At 41.1% G+C, this 16,921-nt stretch overlaps 1 protein-coding gene across 1 annotated transcript; it reads left to right on the plus strand.

Annotated features, from left to right (window-relative positions):
- Positions 1-10,563: 10,563 nt before the first annotated feature.
- On the plus strand, positions 10,564-16,181 carry caap1 (caspase activity and apoptosis inhibitor 1). The gene is made up of 6 exons (XM_028429834.1): positions 10,564-10,733; positions 11,409-11,600; positions 12,168-12,252; positions 12,342-12,399; positions 12,687-12,754; positions 12,865-16,181. Exons 1-6 carry the CDS (start codon positions 10,632-10,634, stop codon positions 13,329-13,331), a joined length of 972 nt encoding a protein of 323 aa, XP_028285635.1. The 5' UTR covers positions 10,564-10,631; the 3' UTR covers positions 13,332-16,181.
- Positions 16,182-16,921: the final 740 nt, after the last annotated feature.

Here is a 16,921-nt window from a genome sequence, read left to right on the forward strand (position 1 = left end):
GGCAGAGTGTTTGTTTCTTAAAGCAAATTGAATCTTCTCTAAGTGTGAGGTGTTAATTAAGTCATCCTCCAGCATTTTAATGGTCAGGAAAGCACAAGTCGTTATCCTCCAATGTGTGTGAGCTGGAGTACAGTCAGATGAGCCAAGGATGATGCTAAAGGATCCGCTTGTTAATTAGAGGTAATGACTTGTAGAGACTCGCTGAAAAAGGGTCCAGCTTAAAGTTGCTTCAGTGACCTGAGAATGCTGGAATCTGCTTCATTATAATGGTTTATAGGAAAACATCTCTTTAGCTGGTGTTTGGCAGGCTTCATGATATGGAAGAGGACATTTTCTGTTTAAAACATAGCACTAAATCAGTTTAATTTGAAACTTTTGAGTACTTTTTCACTTTTTAATTTCCTGATCATGTCTTCAAATTCTTCAGAATTCTGACTTTAATCCCAAAAATCTCATGAGCACTTCTCCAGGTCTCCACAGCATTACTGTGAGTTCAATATAATAGCTTCCTGAGAACCGTGTCCCGACTTCTTGCTTTCTGCCTCAAGATTTTCACATAATTTGGATTTTATTCCCCAAAATTTCCTTTCCACCCCAAGCCTATTTTTAAGGCCTCAGCTTGAAAATGGCATGCCCAAAAAGAATATACTATATATATATACTATATACTATGATATGATATTTGTTTTGATGATTGATCATTGATTTGCATGGTGTTGGAGTTATGTTAGATGTGCTTGTAGTAGAGTTTCTCCTGTTTAATTTGACATACAATATGATTATTTTTTTTACATGTTTATTGCAGTGTTTTATGATTTTTATTAAAACTATTATAAAGTACTAATGAAGTTTTACATCAATATAGAATTTCCTGACAATGTTAAACTGTATAAAAAATATTCTGTTCACTCTTAGAACTTCTTGAAAACACTTAATCTCCTGTCTTCCACAGTGTTTGGATTTCAGAAGACAACAAATGAAAACTATCTGGCTATGTATCAGCACTGTGATTAAACTTGTCATGGTGTGAGCCAGGGCTTTTATTTTATAATTTGTTGGTTTGGTATTAGTTCTGGTTTTATTATCTATACAAACCCTGCTAATCTAGACATACCCTCTGTTCTCTTCATAAGAGTTGGCATAACACCACAGGGCACATTTTCACACCTTACATATCTGCATTTTAACACCTCAGTGCCGCTCTGATGGACCTCCACTGATGGACCGGACTGTCGATTCGCTCTGTGTGTGTGTGTAGGCACAGAAACAGGCTCACACACAGTGAATAATATCTGGTTATTTGTAATAACACTTACTTTTGCCCTGCCTGCATCTGCAATTCATGTGACTGTTAGTCAATATATTTTTTCTCTTAGATGGATGTGCAAATTTTTCATCTGCAATTCTGATTGGGAAAAAAAAAACGGAAAGAAAATAAATAAATACGCTTCTATGCCAGGAGCTTTCATTTTAACAGTCCATCCCAGTTATCGATCTGACCGCTGGGCTCACACATAGAGCTGTTGTGTCTGAGGTAACACTTGAAGAATAGTGTAAAATGGCTCATATCGGTGGGATAGACAGGCCGTGTCCGGGGAGCTCATTTGTAAAAGAGTACAGGTGTGAGGAGAAGTAGAGGAGACAGGTAGGAACCCGTGATGGATGATGAGGGTACACGGTGGACCTGTGACAGCAGAACATCAGTGGTTAAAGCATCAATGATGTATTGCATTTTGTAGTTTTGCAGCAGTCAGTTGAAGTTGAAGGTAGTCGGAGGGTTGCAGCGGCCCACACCCAGCGCTTTGTCATATTTAGTAGGCGTGATGCTTTTTGAAAGGTTATTGTCATGCATAATCAGTCAGCAGCCTGCTCACTGGAGGCCTTTTTGTTCCTCCAATCAAAGAGCTGAAGGGCAGCTGATTGACAGTGCATGACAGTGCTGCTCTACACTGTGTGCAAGGCAAATCCTCAAGTCCTGCTTGTTTGATATTGCCCTATAATAAGTGTGTGTCTGTGTGTTTATGACCTCTGCATGCAAAACCTTTCACCACCACTGTCCTGCTTTACCTCCACACATATCACAGATCAAACTGAGCGTCCTCCTGTTGTCAGAACAGCTGACCCAAATCACCCGTCTCAAGGGCAAAATAGACTACATTTACTTTAATATGGTTTTATTTAAGAACATATTCTGAGACTTGTAGAAATACTGCTGACTCTGATTTTCTGAAAGCTCCGGGGATACTCTGTAGTCTTGATGAAAAGTAGGGTGCATTTGAAGACACAGGGGTGTCCCATTTTGACGGCTCCTTCATGCCTAGAAATGTGGCCTTCTTTTCCATTGGTCATGAGGGGTGCACTTGTTGGATTCTAAGATCACAAGATATCCCAACATTTAATATGGATTATGGCTGTTATGATCAATCATCCTAATCACATCACATTAGTTACTGTATGTCCAGTTCTGATTCATTGCACCACTGTTTCATGACCATTATATGACCTAACAGTGGTTAGCTCCAAATAGATTCCATCTAATTGTGTGGCTAATGTGTGACAAACTACTTGTGTACTCACCTGGTTCAAGATTCTGAGACAAACCAGGGCAGCTGGATTCTTATTAGAGTTGGCTAGGTTTAAAGCTGTGTGTTTGCGTCAGACCCATGGATTGTTCGGACCAATCAGCATCCTGTGAGGAAGTATCAGCTGTTGTGTTCATGTTTTAGATGTGAAGCTGACGACGAAGTCACCATTGACGTGCATATTTTCCTTACAAAAACATGCTAGCTGCTACTTGCTAGCTTTCAAGTATCCACAGCAGCTTACTTACATTGTAGATTTTGACTGACAGATGCCTCAACCAATCGACTGCCTAGGTGCTTTGCTAGGCCATGTCATGTGTGTTAATAATCTAAGTTTGTTAGCGTGCTAGCATTTGTCGACAATACAGACTGAACACAGCTGATAGCTAAACATGTCTACCCAGAGTGAATGTTTATATGGTTCTTAGCACGCAGAGCTAAATCCTATAGAGTTCAGCAGTCTCGTGTTTCACACCAAACTGCACTCTGCTGCAGACATTCAATACATGAAAAGGCAATAACACCATGATTAAAATTGTTCCACAACCTTCCGGTGCAATCAAAATTTAAATGAAAATGATACGTTGACGTTAATATTCAGCACAAAGGGCCCTTTAATGTACACCTGAGACTCACTCCTCACTCCTACTCCTCTCAGAAACTGCAGAGAGAATAATAATGCAGAATCATAATAGCAACTATAACCTATATATTAAAAATATACATGCAACAGTATCAGCACATCGTGAGGAGAAACATAGAAACCATGCACAGAAATGTAACTTCTGAAGTGAACATGTGGTGTGGAAAACATTCATGGAAACACATCAATTTAAAAATCACTTAAACAGCATATCCATCTTCAGTCGATGCCTGTCACAGCATGACATCACACTCTTGTTGAACTGCTGCTGCATCATTGTTTCTGGGCAGCAAAGAGCCCTTCTCTCACTTGTGCAATGAAACAGTGCCATCTACGGAAAGTCTGAGCATCCGGCCTGCACCTTTAATGTTTTATTCTCCTCAGTGGAGGGACCCGTGGGGATTTACTCTAGGCGCAGCAATTTCTATTTGTTTACAAATGCTTATATGCTCCTTGAGTTGCTTCCTATACATATATATATATATTTTATCTGACCTAATTTAGATTCCCCTCTCAGAGAGCCTCTCAAACATACAGCATTAGAGGGACAAATTGCTCCAGAAATTAGTCATGGATAAATCCAGGGCTTATGTGACTGTAAATATCCCTGTGACAGCTGGAAATGGCGCTAATGTGTCAGGCTTGGCTGCTGTCAGTCATACTTAGAGGACATAGAAAAGGCTTGTCCTTTCAGTGCTACCTTGAGAGTCATCAAACTTATTTTTTTTCTGCATTCCTGTCACAGAATTAAATGTTTTACATTGGAGAATCAGGATGTCTGCTCTTATTTTGCATGTTATTTTTGGCAGATTCAAATAGATGAATTTAGATGATGATTAAAAGCATAATCAGAGAATGCAATGTTTGAAAAACAGTGCAGTTTGATTATTTAAAGGATGTGGAGTGACAGCAAGAAACTTTTGAAATCAGACAGAATGTGTCCACATCTTGTTTGTCAAATGCAAAATGAATATCTGTTGTGCGTAGCAGTGTTTGAAGTTACACTTTATGAGTCTCACATGCCTAATATAATCCACGCGATGCTCCTTTGGCCTGTGGATATCTCTCTAGGGTGACTGCGGTGACATTTTCCAGCAGCAGCAGTGCATTTTGGATTAACCCGGCAACATCTAGTTGACCAAACCTACCGAAAACTACGTCCAAATGTGCAAGAGAAGATGGCCAGATAAAAAGGCACTGTGCCTAGGATAGGAATTACACTCTGGAAAGTAAAGTTCCACCGTTCTATTAACAACATATCGATATTATTCAAACCAACCTGTTCAACAGCAGTAGTGTAACTTACACATCAGCCTGCACTCACTTCTTCCTGACAAAAAAAGCCACACTAATGCTAATCCAAGCCAAAAAAAAAGCTAGCTCGAGTCAATCTAAGGAAAACAGGTGACTGCTAAATCTCTCAGATTACTCTGAATCTCAGAGCGTGGGATGAATCAAAGAGGGCCAACAGCACTGTCACACTTTCTTACTCCCTGAGACTCAAGCTGGGTTAGCTTAGCTTTTCTTCTGGCCAAGTCACAGACGGCATCATCACAATCGACATGTCGCTCACACATGGTGGCAGTGTTTGTGTAATAAATCACGTACATCTATCCTGCATATGGTTCTATGCTCCTGATAATCCATGTCATGTCATTCTGAGATGGCGTTTGTTGGTGTCTCTCCTTCAGGTAACCTCTCTCTAACAACCTGCGACACAGATAGTTTTGTTCTTGAAAAGTTGCTCTGACTTTGGCTTAAGAACACAGTCAGGTGGTAGGTGTAGTCTGAGACAATCCCCAAGCAAGCAGATAAGAGTGAACTCATCTCTTTCTCTTTCTGCTCTCCTTTTAAATGAGAAATGTACAGGCCCAACCTCCTCTGAGTGTTCTGGGAATAAACCAGTGCCCGACGATTCTGGGAGGCCAGGGGGTTGGCTCAGAAGAGGCCAAGAGCCTGTCAGCTTCCCTCTTAGTCAATTAGGGCGAGAGGAAGGCCAAATCCCATCCCGTGCCTGGTCCTCATCTCACCCTGCTTGACTCCGACAGGCTATCTCTGCCTGCTTGTTCATTCACTCTAACTCGAACACACACGGAGCACAGCTCCTGGGAACCTTGCAAGTGAGCTGCTGGTTGCGCTCCAAAGAAACTTCAAAGTTCATTGCTCTTTCTCGGCGGGAGTGCAGACGAGGAGATGGGGGGTGAGAGTGGGGCGGTGTTCCAATATCTCCTCACCACCTTTCCCTACATGCACTCCCTCACATGTTGCTTATTCCTGAGCTCTGCTCCCACGTGAGCGCTCGCAGATGAGACATGTCAGTGTGGTTTTCATCCCACATCCGCCGCGTTATCTCCCGCGCCTGTCCTGCGCCGAGATGCACTTTTTATGTTGTTATTTTCTGAACAATTTCAAGGCTTATAGCATAAGTCGCGAGAGGCTTATCCCAGTAGAAAAACTAGTGCTGCAGTGACAGCTGAAATATGAGTATGACTGACATCACTTCACTGATTTATGTGAAATGCACACCGGCTGTGGAAAAAAAAAAGCCTCTTTTTTTATTTTCCTTGGGCATGCTGTAGATTTAAGATGGATATTCTCCAGATGATTTGGATGGAGGAATGAAGCAGAAACGTGATTCAACAGAGAGAGAAAAAAATTAAGAAAAAGCTAGCTCAGTTAAAGTTGTGCATTATAGTTTCTGGCAGACAGTTTTTTTAGTGTAAACCCAAAGCTGCAGTTTTGTTTTTTTCAGTGATTGTTCGTGTCATTTAAAGTTGATCCTTGAAGAAAACCTATTTATAGTTTGTTGTTCATCACATTCAGGTCACTGTTACTGTTTTCAGCACACTTTTATTAACACTAAAAATACTGTCGTATTTGGGTCACAGGTGACAGAACTGCAGTTCCTCAAATGCCCACTAGATGCCATAAAATAAGAAAACAATAAAAGCTGTATACTTGAGGAATGGCTATAACCCTAACCCTAATCACCAACTCACGCAGTATGAATAAAACACATGCAATGTCAAGTCAAAGCTCACGATGTATGTGCTCACACTGTATAGTGCAATGGTCAGCTGCGACGTCACTGCTCACACTACACGCGACTTCAGGTGCTCAGGTGATCACATTGAACCGGAAACTAAACATGTCTAACTCGGAACTGTAGCTGTTTCAAAGAAAAATGTAAGTCAGTCACAATCTGTGCTGCGTGTTGCTGTAGGCGCAGTGACGTTGAGCATGTTCGGCAAACACATGCGCAGTGGGGGAAAAACACTTCGAGCCACCTCCGCTTAAACTGTGCGATACTCTCACAAGGGGCGACAAAAATATCAAACATGTCGGAAATTCAACCGATCATTCTAATGCAGCGATGTTAATCCCCTATCGTGAGTCCCAGTACACTGCGAGATTAAAGACGCACGACAAAGCTGAAATTCGGCCCGACCCCAAAAAAAATTGTCAACTCAAAAAATTTGCATCAAAATTGGACGAAAAAACGCACAGTGTATGCCCGGCTTAACCTGAATCAGCTGGTGAAGACCGTGTAGCTTGATTGACAGCCCCCAGAATAACAATTCATACACCAATTACCATTGAAACCATTAGCCTAATGCCATGACAGAGTACCGTCCAAATGTGTATCATCCCATCATAACCCATCATCTCATCACATCCTCACATAGACTATATAAACTATAATCATGGACGACATGCAGGCCAAAACATTTCAACTGCCCCCTAGTGGCTGGCTACGGTACCGTTCAGCCTCTCGTCCTCCATGTTGGGAGGATGAGACACAGTCCCAAATAAAAACTTAAAGTGTTTGGCTTTCTATCTAATCGTTATCATGCCGATCTGTGCCAAGATGGCGTCCTTTTCAAACATGACAGTGTCCGTATACAAGCAGTCTCTGCCTGCCATTGATTTAAATGTTGTGGCTTGGACACCTTCAGTATTTACTGCTACTAGGAAACTTCTCAGATGTTGCTGAGGCAGTATTGTCTGACATCATTTTAATCCTGGTGATCCCTTGTAAGCTTCTACTCATTCGTCTTACTCCAACGAGGCTGTGCACTGGGTGCACTTTAAAAAGCCTAATTCCAGCCTCGGTGGGGCCATGAATATTTAAAAGAGGCCTGTGCTGTAGTATCAACTGACTGGTACAAGCCAAAAGGCAGCACTGTCGGAGTGTTTCCTGTTTTGCCTCCAACTCAAATCAGACCCTCTCTGCAGCGACTGCTGTTCTTGATGAGCTCCTAGAAGTCAGGAAAGGCAATGAATAGATTTTTAATAGACATCTCCGGCTTTCATTACTCAAGGCGGCGACGGCTGTGTACACGCAGCCTTGTTTTTGCAGGCCTCTAACAAGCTGCCTTGCTGCACCGAGGAGAAAAGCTGATGCTTTAAGTGAGAACAATTGATATTTAAGTTAACAGCATGCTGAATGTGGGCTGTTTGATGTTGATCCAGAGCCAAAAATAGAATGATTAGCTCTTTAGTGCCGCTGTTCGCTGCTTTGTGTGCAGCTAAATGTTCAACAGACGGATGTGAGAGTAACTACATACATTTAATCAAGGAGCCTATTGTGTTAAAGGTCTTCAGTAAACTGCTACTTAGTGCCTTCAGAACTGATGATATAAATACAACATATTATAGATTACACCAGCGTGTCATCAACAGCTTCACTAAACTACAAAAATCAAAGACAAAGTTTGATTTTTGTGTATAAACCAAGCGGCAACTTTCGGGGCTCAGACTTGAAGCCCATGCAGAAGTGTCAAAACTTGTAGTTCACGCTGCAACCACTGGGGGCTGGCTCCAGAAGCGAGTCATTTCCCATAGACTCCCATGTTAAAATGGCCGACTTCACAGCAGAAGTGAACATGTTTACAGCCTGGTACAAAAAAACATTCTGGTCTCAAATTATAAGTTCTCTTCTAGTGTCAATTGTACAGGGGTGAATTTTTTTATTTTATATAACCGTAATAAATAACTCACGCATAATTATGGGCATTGCCGCTGTGAGTGCCAGGTGGTTGCCATATCACAGCGTGAGTTTCCTGCTTCTGTGATCGCCTGACCTCCTCAACTCCGCTTGTGCTCCCCCTCTTTGTCTGTATTTGGCGTTTTGGTGGACGTGACGCTGCCAACATGGCGGCGGTCGGAGCGTCCTGGAGCCTCAAAACGGCTCTTCAGAAACAAACGGGTGACGTCACAGAGGCTCTGTCCACAGTTCAAATTCAAATTCATCAATCTGCTCTAACACAATAGCTACATAGATGCTTCTATTTATAATCCACTATAGGTACTGCTGTGTTGGAATTATGCACCCACCACTCTGCCGTCATCTATAACTAATTATGTAGTAATTTAGTGCTGCATTAAACACTGACCTCCCTGTGACTGCATGCAGACACAATGCTTATCTGCATGTTGTTATCTTGGCTCATTAAAATGTCTGGTTAAATCCTGAACACACTGGACAGCTAGTAAACTTTGTTTAGCATTATTAATTGAACTATTGGTGTGATTCATGCTACATTTTACACCATCCCAATGAGTGCATTTAAAGTTTACATTTACTTTATTTACACTTTGCGGTTGTGCCACCCTGTGAAAATTATGTTAGAACTGACTGCAAATATTTTAGCACAAGACACCAACTCATATCCTTCATTTACAACTGTGTAAGAAAACTGTTTACCTACTTTATGTTAAATGGGGATTAAAAAGTCTCAGCTGAGTGATTTGGTGTAGAAAATGCACAGCTCAGCTGGCAGAGAAGTTGTTATTCTGCACTCAAAACATCTCTTCTGTCAATAAGTGTTGATTTGTCAAGGACGGGTGTTGATTGGAGAGATGTCAGTTCACAACAAGAGGTGTTCAGAACCTTTTTTTTTTTTACACACGTTACATTAGCACAACTTTTCTTGGTTTGATAAACACCCACTCATGGACCCTCTCCAGGGGACCCTCTTTATATCTGTGATTCATGATTTTATGCCAGTAGCTTCAAGGAAGAAACACGTTTTATTGACTAAAGTCGCTTATGAGACACAAAAAACTGTGAGAATCGAAAAACTCTGCTTCTATACGCATCACCCAATTTACTAATTTGTAGAGAATACAAATTTACACACACACACACAGGATGATTGTTTCCTTTCACAGATCCTGAATCCAGCGCCCCCTGTCCGCAGTGCCAGCTCCATCATTGCCCTTTTTAATGAGGTGATATCCAGACACATGGGAGCAGATGTTGCAACGAAAACACACTGTGACGTGATTGTGATCGATGCGCGACTCCCACCACATCCAGCGAATAATTTGGCGGATGGCATCAGGATAACAACCTGCATTATGTGGAGACAGCTGTCGCCATGGCGCCCGGGCAGCCGTCGCGCTGGCTCTCCCGCCCTTTATTCCAGGCAGAGGCGGGAGAGCCAATTAGAATGATTTACAGCTCGGCGGTGTCGTCACCACCTTGAAACCTGTGTCTGGGTCCAGCTCAAGAGAAAGCATGGCTGCCAGAGACACAGAGAAGTTAATATAAACTTGTACCTTAAGGAAATTAATAAAGAGGTGTGCTCCATTTTATCTGGGTGTTTATGCATTTTCTCTGTAAATATGAGCGACCTGTGTGTCATAATTATGCCATCCTTTTTGAAACACTCCCAATCAGCGCTGCGCTGTGTTTTCTTTAAAGGATCTTGACTGATGTAAATGAGCAGCGACAGCAGGTTTGAAGGTGTTGCGGTAATGAATCCGATACGCAGCATTTGATGAAACGGTGAAGGCAGATGGAAGCTGGGAAATGGCAGGACTGTGTGAAATATAGGAAGAGGACTGGTGATTGACTGTCAGTGGTAATCCGAGCAGGCTTTGAAGTGTAAGAAGAAGAAAAAAATGATGATGGGATACGGTTTGAGTGTATTTGCACTCCCATCAACAGCTTGAGAGGTCACCAGAAAAACACCTCCTGCTGAGTGAGGAAGGTTTAGTCAGAATGAAGAGAGATACCTGATGTAAACTTACTGACACTAATTATAGATATGTTTATAGTCTGCCGCTACTTTTGTTTTGTTTTTATTAAATTCCCACCAAAGCAATCCTGAATATGCCACCAAATAAGTGTTAGAAAAAGGAAACTAATTGTTAGTTAAATACAATAATTGATTTGACGCACACATATGTAAGAAATATAGAGATTAACTCTTCTTTTTTAATAGATTGTAACAGGACTGACTTGCTTGCAGTAACCTCCCCAGGCCAGCAGGGGGCGATAACGAGAAGTCATCGTCGCTCGCTTATGACGTATTCTCCCCGCGACGTTTAACATCAGCAGAATCGTATCTACTTAAAGCTTCTTTCTGAGCGAACTGAAGCGTTATTTAGGCTTAAAAATGCTCAAAAGAAAATCAAGTAGCACTGAAAAGAAACGGAAACACTCTCACTCTGAAGAACGTCACGACAACAAACGAAGAAGCACAGACTCCAACTTAGAGGTGAGATATTGGAGTAGTACTCCAAACAACTCCAAACAATTACGGGTGAATTTCGGGTATAGTTCAACAAAAAAGTGATAAATTAGCCTAGAATGAGCTACGACTTTTATTATTTATTAGTTTTAATATAAGCCACGACATATTTTCATATGCCCACGGTCAAAAAATCTTTTTAAACATTAATCATTTTGATGTTTATGTTTTAGCAACAATTCTTTAAATTAAAGCTACATTTCACCTTCAGCTGTGCTTGCTGTTAGCTTACTGCGTCGTCATTAAGGTCATTAACACCAGCTGTGACTTTCCAAAGTAGCAGTGAAAAAACATTTGATCATTTAGTTGCTATTTATCGTCACTAAAACAACTGTATGGAATGTATAAAAGCTATGAATAATAATTGAAGTTCATGTGATTTTGCTTATTGTGTTTTTTATATATATATATATATATATATATATATATATATATATATATATATATATATATATATATATATATTGTGTTACAAAGTAGATTCTAACTTACAGTCACTCCTGTTTTATAAATAAAGGTAAATTTAGGATACTGTGTGTACCTGTTTTTAAACATGTGATAAAGACATAAAAATAGTGACTTGATTCTAGTGTTTTAAATTCAGCCTTCACTTCATTCTTCACATTTTTTTCTTGTTTAAAGGACTCTAAGGATGAACTTGCCGACGCCGAGCTGGACAGGATCGGCAGTGACATTGAAGAAGGTGGACTGGACCTCAGCCTGTCCTTCCAACCCATCACAGCGTATGTCAGTGACAAAAGGGAGATGCTGAAGCAGTGTTTGCATGTGTTAGGAGAGAAGAAGCTACAGAAGATGCTGCCTGATGAACTCAAGGTGATTTTGAGCACATGCACTCAACTGTGTTGATTGTAATCCCAGCATGTTACTACATGACAGCATCAATACATGTGTCAGTTATAGTTGTGATTTCAAAAATGAAGGTTTACCATGGCCACTCACATGGGTCCTATAATAACAACGAAATCGTCGTCTGTAAGATGTCCAGTCACTGCAAACGTTCCCTCATGCCTCGTGAAATTTTCCGACTTTTATGGACCGCATTTACTTCAAGTGTCGTCGAAGCTAACATACGATGACCGCCTTATTTTTGTACTGTTGGTATCCTATCAGCAGAGTATTTCTTGAAAAGGTTTGTTATATCTTTTTGCAGGCACATTATGGTGTTTACTTCTTTACTGCTAAATCTTCACCCCCATAGAACATTGGTAATGTTACTGTTATATTTTTGTCTGTAGCTCTAACTTAGCTATGGAACTAACCTTTAAATTTGAAATAATAAGTGTTTGATGCTTGTGTAGATGGAGAACTGTGGGCATAGGGTTCTGTTCTGTGATAAAGAGTGTCTGTTAAAGTGCTTTTTAAATGCATTACCCTTCACAGGACTGTAGTTTGGAGGAAATCAAAACATTGTGTTGGGAGCAGCTGGAAACGATCTCAGAGAAAAATATTCTTCAGATATTAGCAGGTAAGACCTATGTCAGCTGACACATGTTGCAAAACAGTATACAGGCCAAACAAAGATCTGCTTTTTCAATTGGAGCTTTTTTTGTCAAGGGGAAGATGTAACGACTGGAGATGGCAATGAAAAGTCTGACGTAACCTCAGAAAGCCAGTGAGTTGAATAACCTTTAAATGTGTCTTGTGTGAGCATGTTGTGGTGGTGCTGACAGACTTGTCTGTACAGTTGTGTTACTACTTGTAACTTCTTTGTTTTTTGTGGTCATCTTGATGCCACAGACATCCATGATAGATACGGTCATGAGCAGCAATGTGTTAATGTCACAAAAAACACATTTTCAAAGCAAGCTGAAACATTCTGTTATTCAGGCCACACATACAGATTGGAGTGTTATCTTGTGCTTTCCTCATGTGTTTGTTTCATTTTTTTTTCTCATCAAGGCAAGACAGTAATGTAGACTCTACATCATGCCTCAAGGAAACTGCAAAAACCGAGGACCCTAAGCAAGGTAATTAATATGCAATACTCAGGAAAGAACATCCCTCAGGCATCCAGACTTCAAAAAGAAGCTGTAAAAAGACATTTAAAGTGACTGTGAATGTGTGTTTTTCTTTACAGAGGGTGGAGGTTCTGGTGAAGAGAGTGATGTCCTCAGCATAAACGCAGACACTTACGATAGCGACATAGAGGGACCCAAAGAGGAGCAGACTGTTAAAGCTGCAGACGTGGCGGTGAAAGCCGAGGAAAATGGCGAGCAGGGCTCCGACCCGGCTGTCAAACCCACCCCAGCAAATCCAGAGCCGAAAAAAGATATTCAGAGCGACATTGACAGAAGCGTCAGTGAGATTCTGGCCTTCTCCTCTACCTCGAGTAAAGATGTAGCTAATGAGCAGAGCGCGCCGCTGCAACCTGCAGAGGTCACTTTACCTGCTCAGAGTGGACCTATGTTGAATGCTGCACCTGCAGTTTGTCCACCATCCATTCAGCAGCTGGAGCTCCTGGAGCTGGAAATGAGGGCCAGGGCCATAAAGGCCTTAATGAAAGCAAGTGATGGGAAAAAAGTTGGTGTCACAAAGAATGTTTAGTTTTTTTTTTACATTGTGCAGAGAAATAACTCTGCTGTTTATGGTTGAATGAAGCAGCTGACAGCATTTACACAGGTGGTAATTGTTCAGTGTGGGTACCATTCAGACCATAGTGTGGTTTTTGCTCCATATTGGAATGTAAACAGAGTCTTTAATGTGAAATTCAACACAAAGTCCTGCATTGTGGCATCCTCCTCTTCTGTCACTAGATGGCAGTGTTATTCTGTCACAGTGCATTCACAGGCCTGTGTCTGATCTGTGCACAGGGTGGATCTCACATTACAGTCAGAACGGTGTGGAGCTGCATGAAAGTCAGGTTGTCTTAATATTGTTGTCACTTAGCAATGCAGTTCTCCTGAAGTCAGTGGTAGAGAGTTACATTTGCAGGCTAAAGCAGGTGCTAGAAGTGCTATTTCAGACACTTTCTCTTCACCGAACACCTGCCTCTTTGCTTGTCACTGTCATATCTGCATCTTCTAAAGGTTGAGTTTAGCTTGTGATGCTCATTTCTGAATAGAGTGCGGGGAGTTAAAAAGCCTTTCCTGTAGCCTTAAGTTGCAGATTTGCTCGAAAATGGAATGAATGTGAAATGATTCACTTCATCCACCACACTTTAAATTCAATTCTGCCTTCTGTACTTCCTTGTATCAGCTAGAATTAATAGCATCCCTTCAATGTTGTTTTTATTTTTGCAGTAATTTATTCTAAAGCTGCTCTCTTCCTGTATAAACCAGTACGGTTACTGTGTGTCTGTGTGTACACAATTACATGGAGATGCAGAGCAAAACAGTTCTCTACCCTACTACCCTGGAGGAGACAATGAAATGTGCGATAAGAAGCCTCCTGGGTATTTGCATTTAAAAGGGTTATTTCATGGGAGATGGGAGGCTGGGGGGGTTAAACGTGTCACTCTGTTGTGCTTTTACATGCAGGTATCTTCACTCATGGTATAAAGAGGAAAATGTCCACTTTAGTAAAAGGGATACAAAGACTCTAAAGTGCTGGTAGTGTCGATGATTGGTGAGTATTTATCAGTGTCGTTTTACTGCCATTAGAATGCCGATTATGATCCGGCATGCGTGAATAAATGGCTTTTAAGCAGACCTTAAAATGAGTAGGCTGGGAAAATGCTTTGATGGAGGTGAGATGATACCGTTTTGTTGAAGGAGCCGTATTTGAATTCAAATGAAGCGTGTTAAAATATTGAGGTTTGAATGGTGCTATTATTAAAGTCAAAAACAAGGTCATAGAGTGCCTACTGATTCATCCCTTTTAATAGCTGTGCCTGTCAGGTGTTGTGACCAAACCTCTGGTTAGTGATGCTCATTAGAGATTTGAAAATTGCGATTATCTTCTAAAACTTCAAAAGTTATTTCAGAGCGATTCATCCTCTGAGCCCTAACTTTTATTACGTAGCTGTGTATCAAAGCTGTACGAGCACAGTGAGTGTAATGTCATCCTTGTCGGGCTGGAGATGTTCTGTATCCTGTGTACGGTGTAGTGCGCAGGTAGTGAAAGGCTGGATGCTTTTTATATTGTGGCTAATGCTTCAGCAGTGTGAAGTCACCTTTGCACCCTGTAAGACATCGTTATCAATTTTCAACCGCCACATCCTGCTAAATCTGGTTTGCGCACACTTCCTAAAAGTACAGTGTCTCTTGTGGTGTGTTTTCATTTTGTTGGGTATTGAATAGTGTGATGTGGTGGTCGTTGACTGTGCTTGAGACTTGCTATGCATGCACAGTGCTCAGATGTTTAGCAGATTGTGTGCAGCTGTAGGTAAAGGGATATCAGTCTTCTGGATGTCTGTTAAAATGTGCACACACATCCATTGTTGTGGTTTGGCCAGAAACTGGTAAAATGAACACTGTAGTTCAAGCTGATGAAGGCCTGACCACACACAATACAAGCATATATACTCAATGTACAGTTACTGGATGATTTCCACCTCCATTTAAGCGTCGTAACTAGTCGAATGGAGCACCGGAGCACTTCATGTTTTAATATGTGGGAGATTGTGTGTGGCCACAAGGAGAAGAAGTCGTTAATGTAGTTGTCCAACAGATTTGTTGATGTGGGCGTGGCCTACTTAATCAATGACCCCATCCTGCCTGGCAAATTGGCGACTACTGAGTTACCTCGTCATGTTCAGAAAGAAGTAGTGATCTGAGGGTGATGGAAAAGATGAATATGAGATGTTCCTAACAACAGAATCTGGATTTTGTTGAAGAATGGCCCCTAGAGATGGAGCATGTTTTTTTAAGGGGGTCCATAAAGGCAGCATGAAGCCCAGAGTTCTGTTTGAACCTTGGAAACTTAGAGTTGTATGTGTATATATAAGCCAATGATGCAGGTGTTCGCACTCATAGTGAGTGTACATCTACTATCTGATATTTCACCCTGCAACAAAGTGATATAGAGAATATAACTACAAATGAGTGCTCTAGTAAATGTTCTGTAGCTGTGGTACATTCTAACTGTGGTATCCTAGCATGTTAGCTTGAAGCTAACAGCAGCTCCAGGATTGCAGCGTTGCCCTTCCTTTAGCACATTTGTAAATTTGCTTTCTTTTGTGTTACGGCCTTGAACCATGCTAAGAAACCTCCTCCTCCACCTCTCCTGCTGCTTAGTCTCCCTTTTTTTTGGTGCTTCACATGTTCATAAGACATTTTGTGTCTTTTATGTTTTGCAGTACTGTGGATGTGAGGTAGATCCAGTAGCCTTTGATTTGCATGTCTTGACTTTACAGGCCATGTGATACAGCCGAATGATTCAAAGGTTGTGGCAGTGCAGGGAAATGCTATCGCTGGTTGGGGAAGGTATTGAAACATGTCGTCACTTTAAAAACAAAAAGAAAAGAAGAAAACACATCCTGTTTGCATAAATAAAGTAATTCTCAAATTTCCTGGGTAGCGTCTCTGGTCTTTTTTGCTGCTAGAAATTAAATTGAACTAACAGCTCATGCTGACAGGCAATAAATAACTTAGCACCTCTGTACGACTAAATGAATTGATTTCCCCAAGCAGTGACTCATCGGGCACATTTCATTCTGTCACTGACAAAAACAGGTTTTTCTTATGAAAACAAAAGTATAAGAGATGTTTAATATTACATGTACTCTATTTTGATTAAATACCGTTTCTTGTAAAATCTTAGATATAAATATAAATACTATTGTAGTGACTGCAGTATCTGGCCGAACGTAACGTTGTGTATGATGTGAATGTCTCATCCGTCCGTTTCCTTTTTAGTCTGTCACAGAACAGAGAAAGAAAGTTCGCAGGTGTGCTGCACATCTGTTCACTATTCACTGCATTTGTGTGCTAAACGCTTGGCTTTTTCTCAAAGTGGTATAAGCTTGGCAGAACCTTTTTCTTTTGAAAATATGAAGTGGCGTATTGTAAGTTTGGTGCCTATTTTTGGGTTATTTTTTTTTTTTTTGGTCACACTCCAAAATCCCTGAAAGAGATTTGAGCATTTGATATTCTACTCCAGCATAGCATCTGCATTTGGAGGAAAAAAATGCCTCCCCTCTGCTGACTTCCTCTGACATCTGACTTTCAGATTCCATGCATGCTTCCTCCACATGG

Source organism: Parambassis ranga, chromosome 18, assembly GCF_900634625.1.
Source record: "Parambassis ranga chromosome 18, fParRan2.1, whole genome shotgun sequence".
NCBI lineage: Eukaryota > Metazoa > Chordata > Actinopteri > Ambassidae > Parambassis > Parambassis ranga.

Bases quoted from the DNA above. Each gene is read 5' to 3' on its own strand.
- caap1 (XM_028429834.1), top strand. From the start codon at position 10,632: ATGCTCAAAAGAAAATCAAGTAGCACTGAAAAGAAACGGAAACACTCT. The intron at 12,253-12,341 runs GTAAGACCTATG...TTTTTTGTCAAG, and splicing joins TATTCTTCAGATATTAGCAG to GGGAAGATGTAACGACTGGA. The intron at 12,755-12,864 runs GTAATTAATATG...TTTTCTTTACAG, and splicing joins AACCGAGGACCCTAAGCAAG to AGGGTGGAGGTTCTGGTGAA.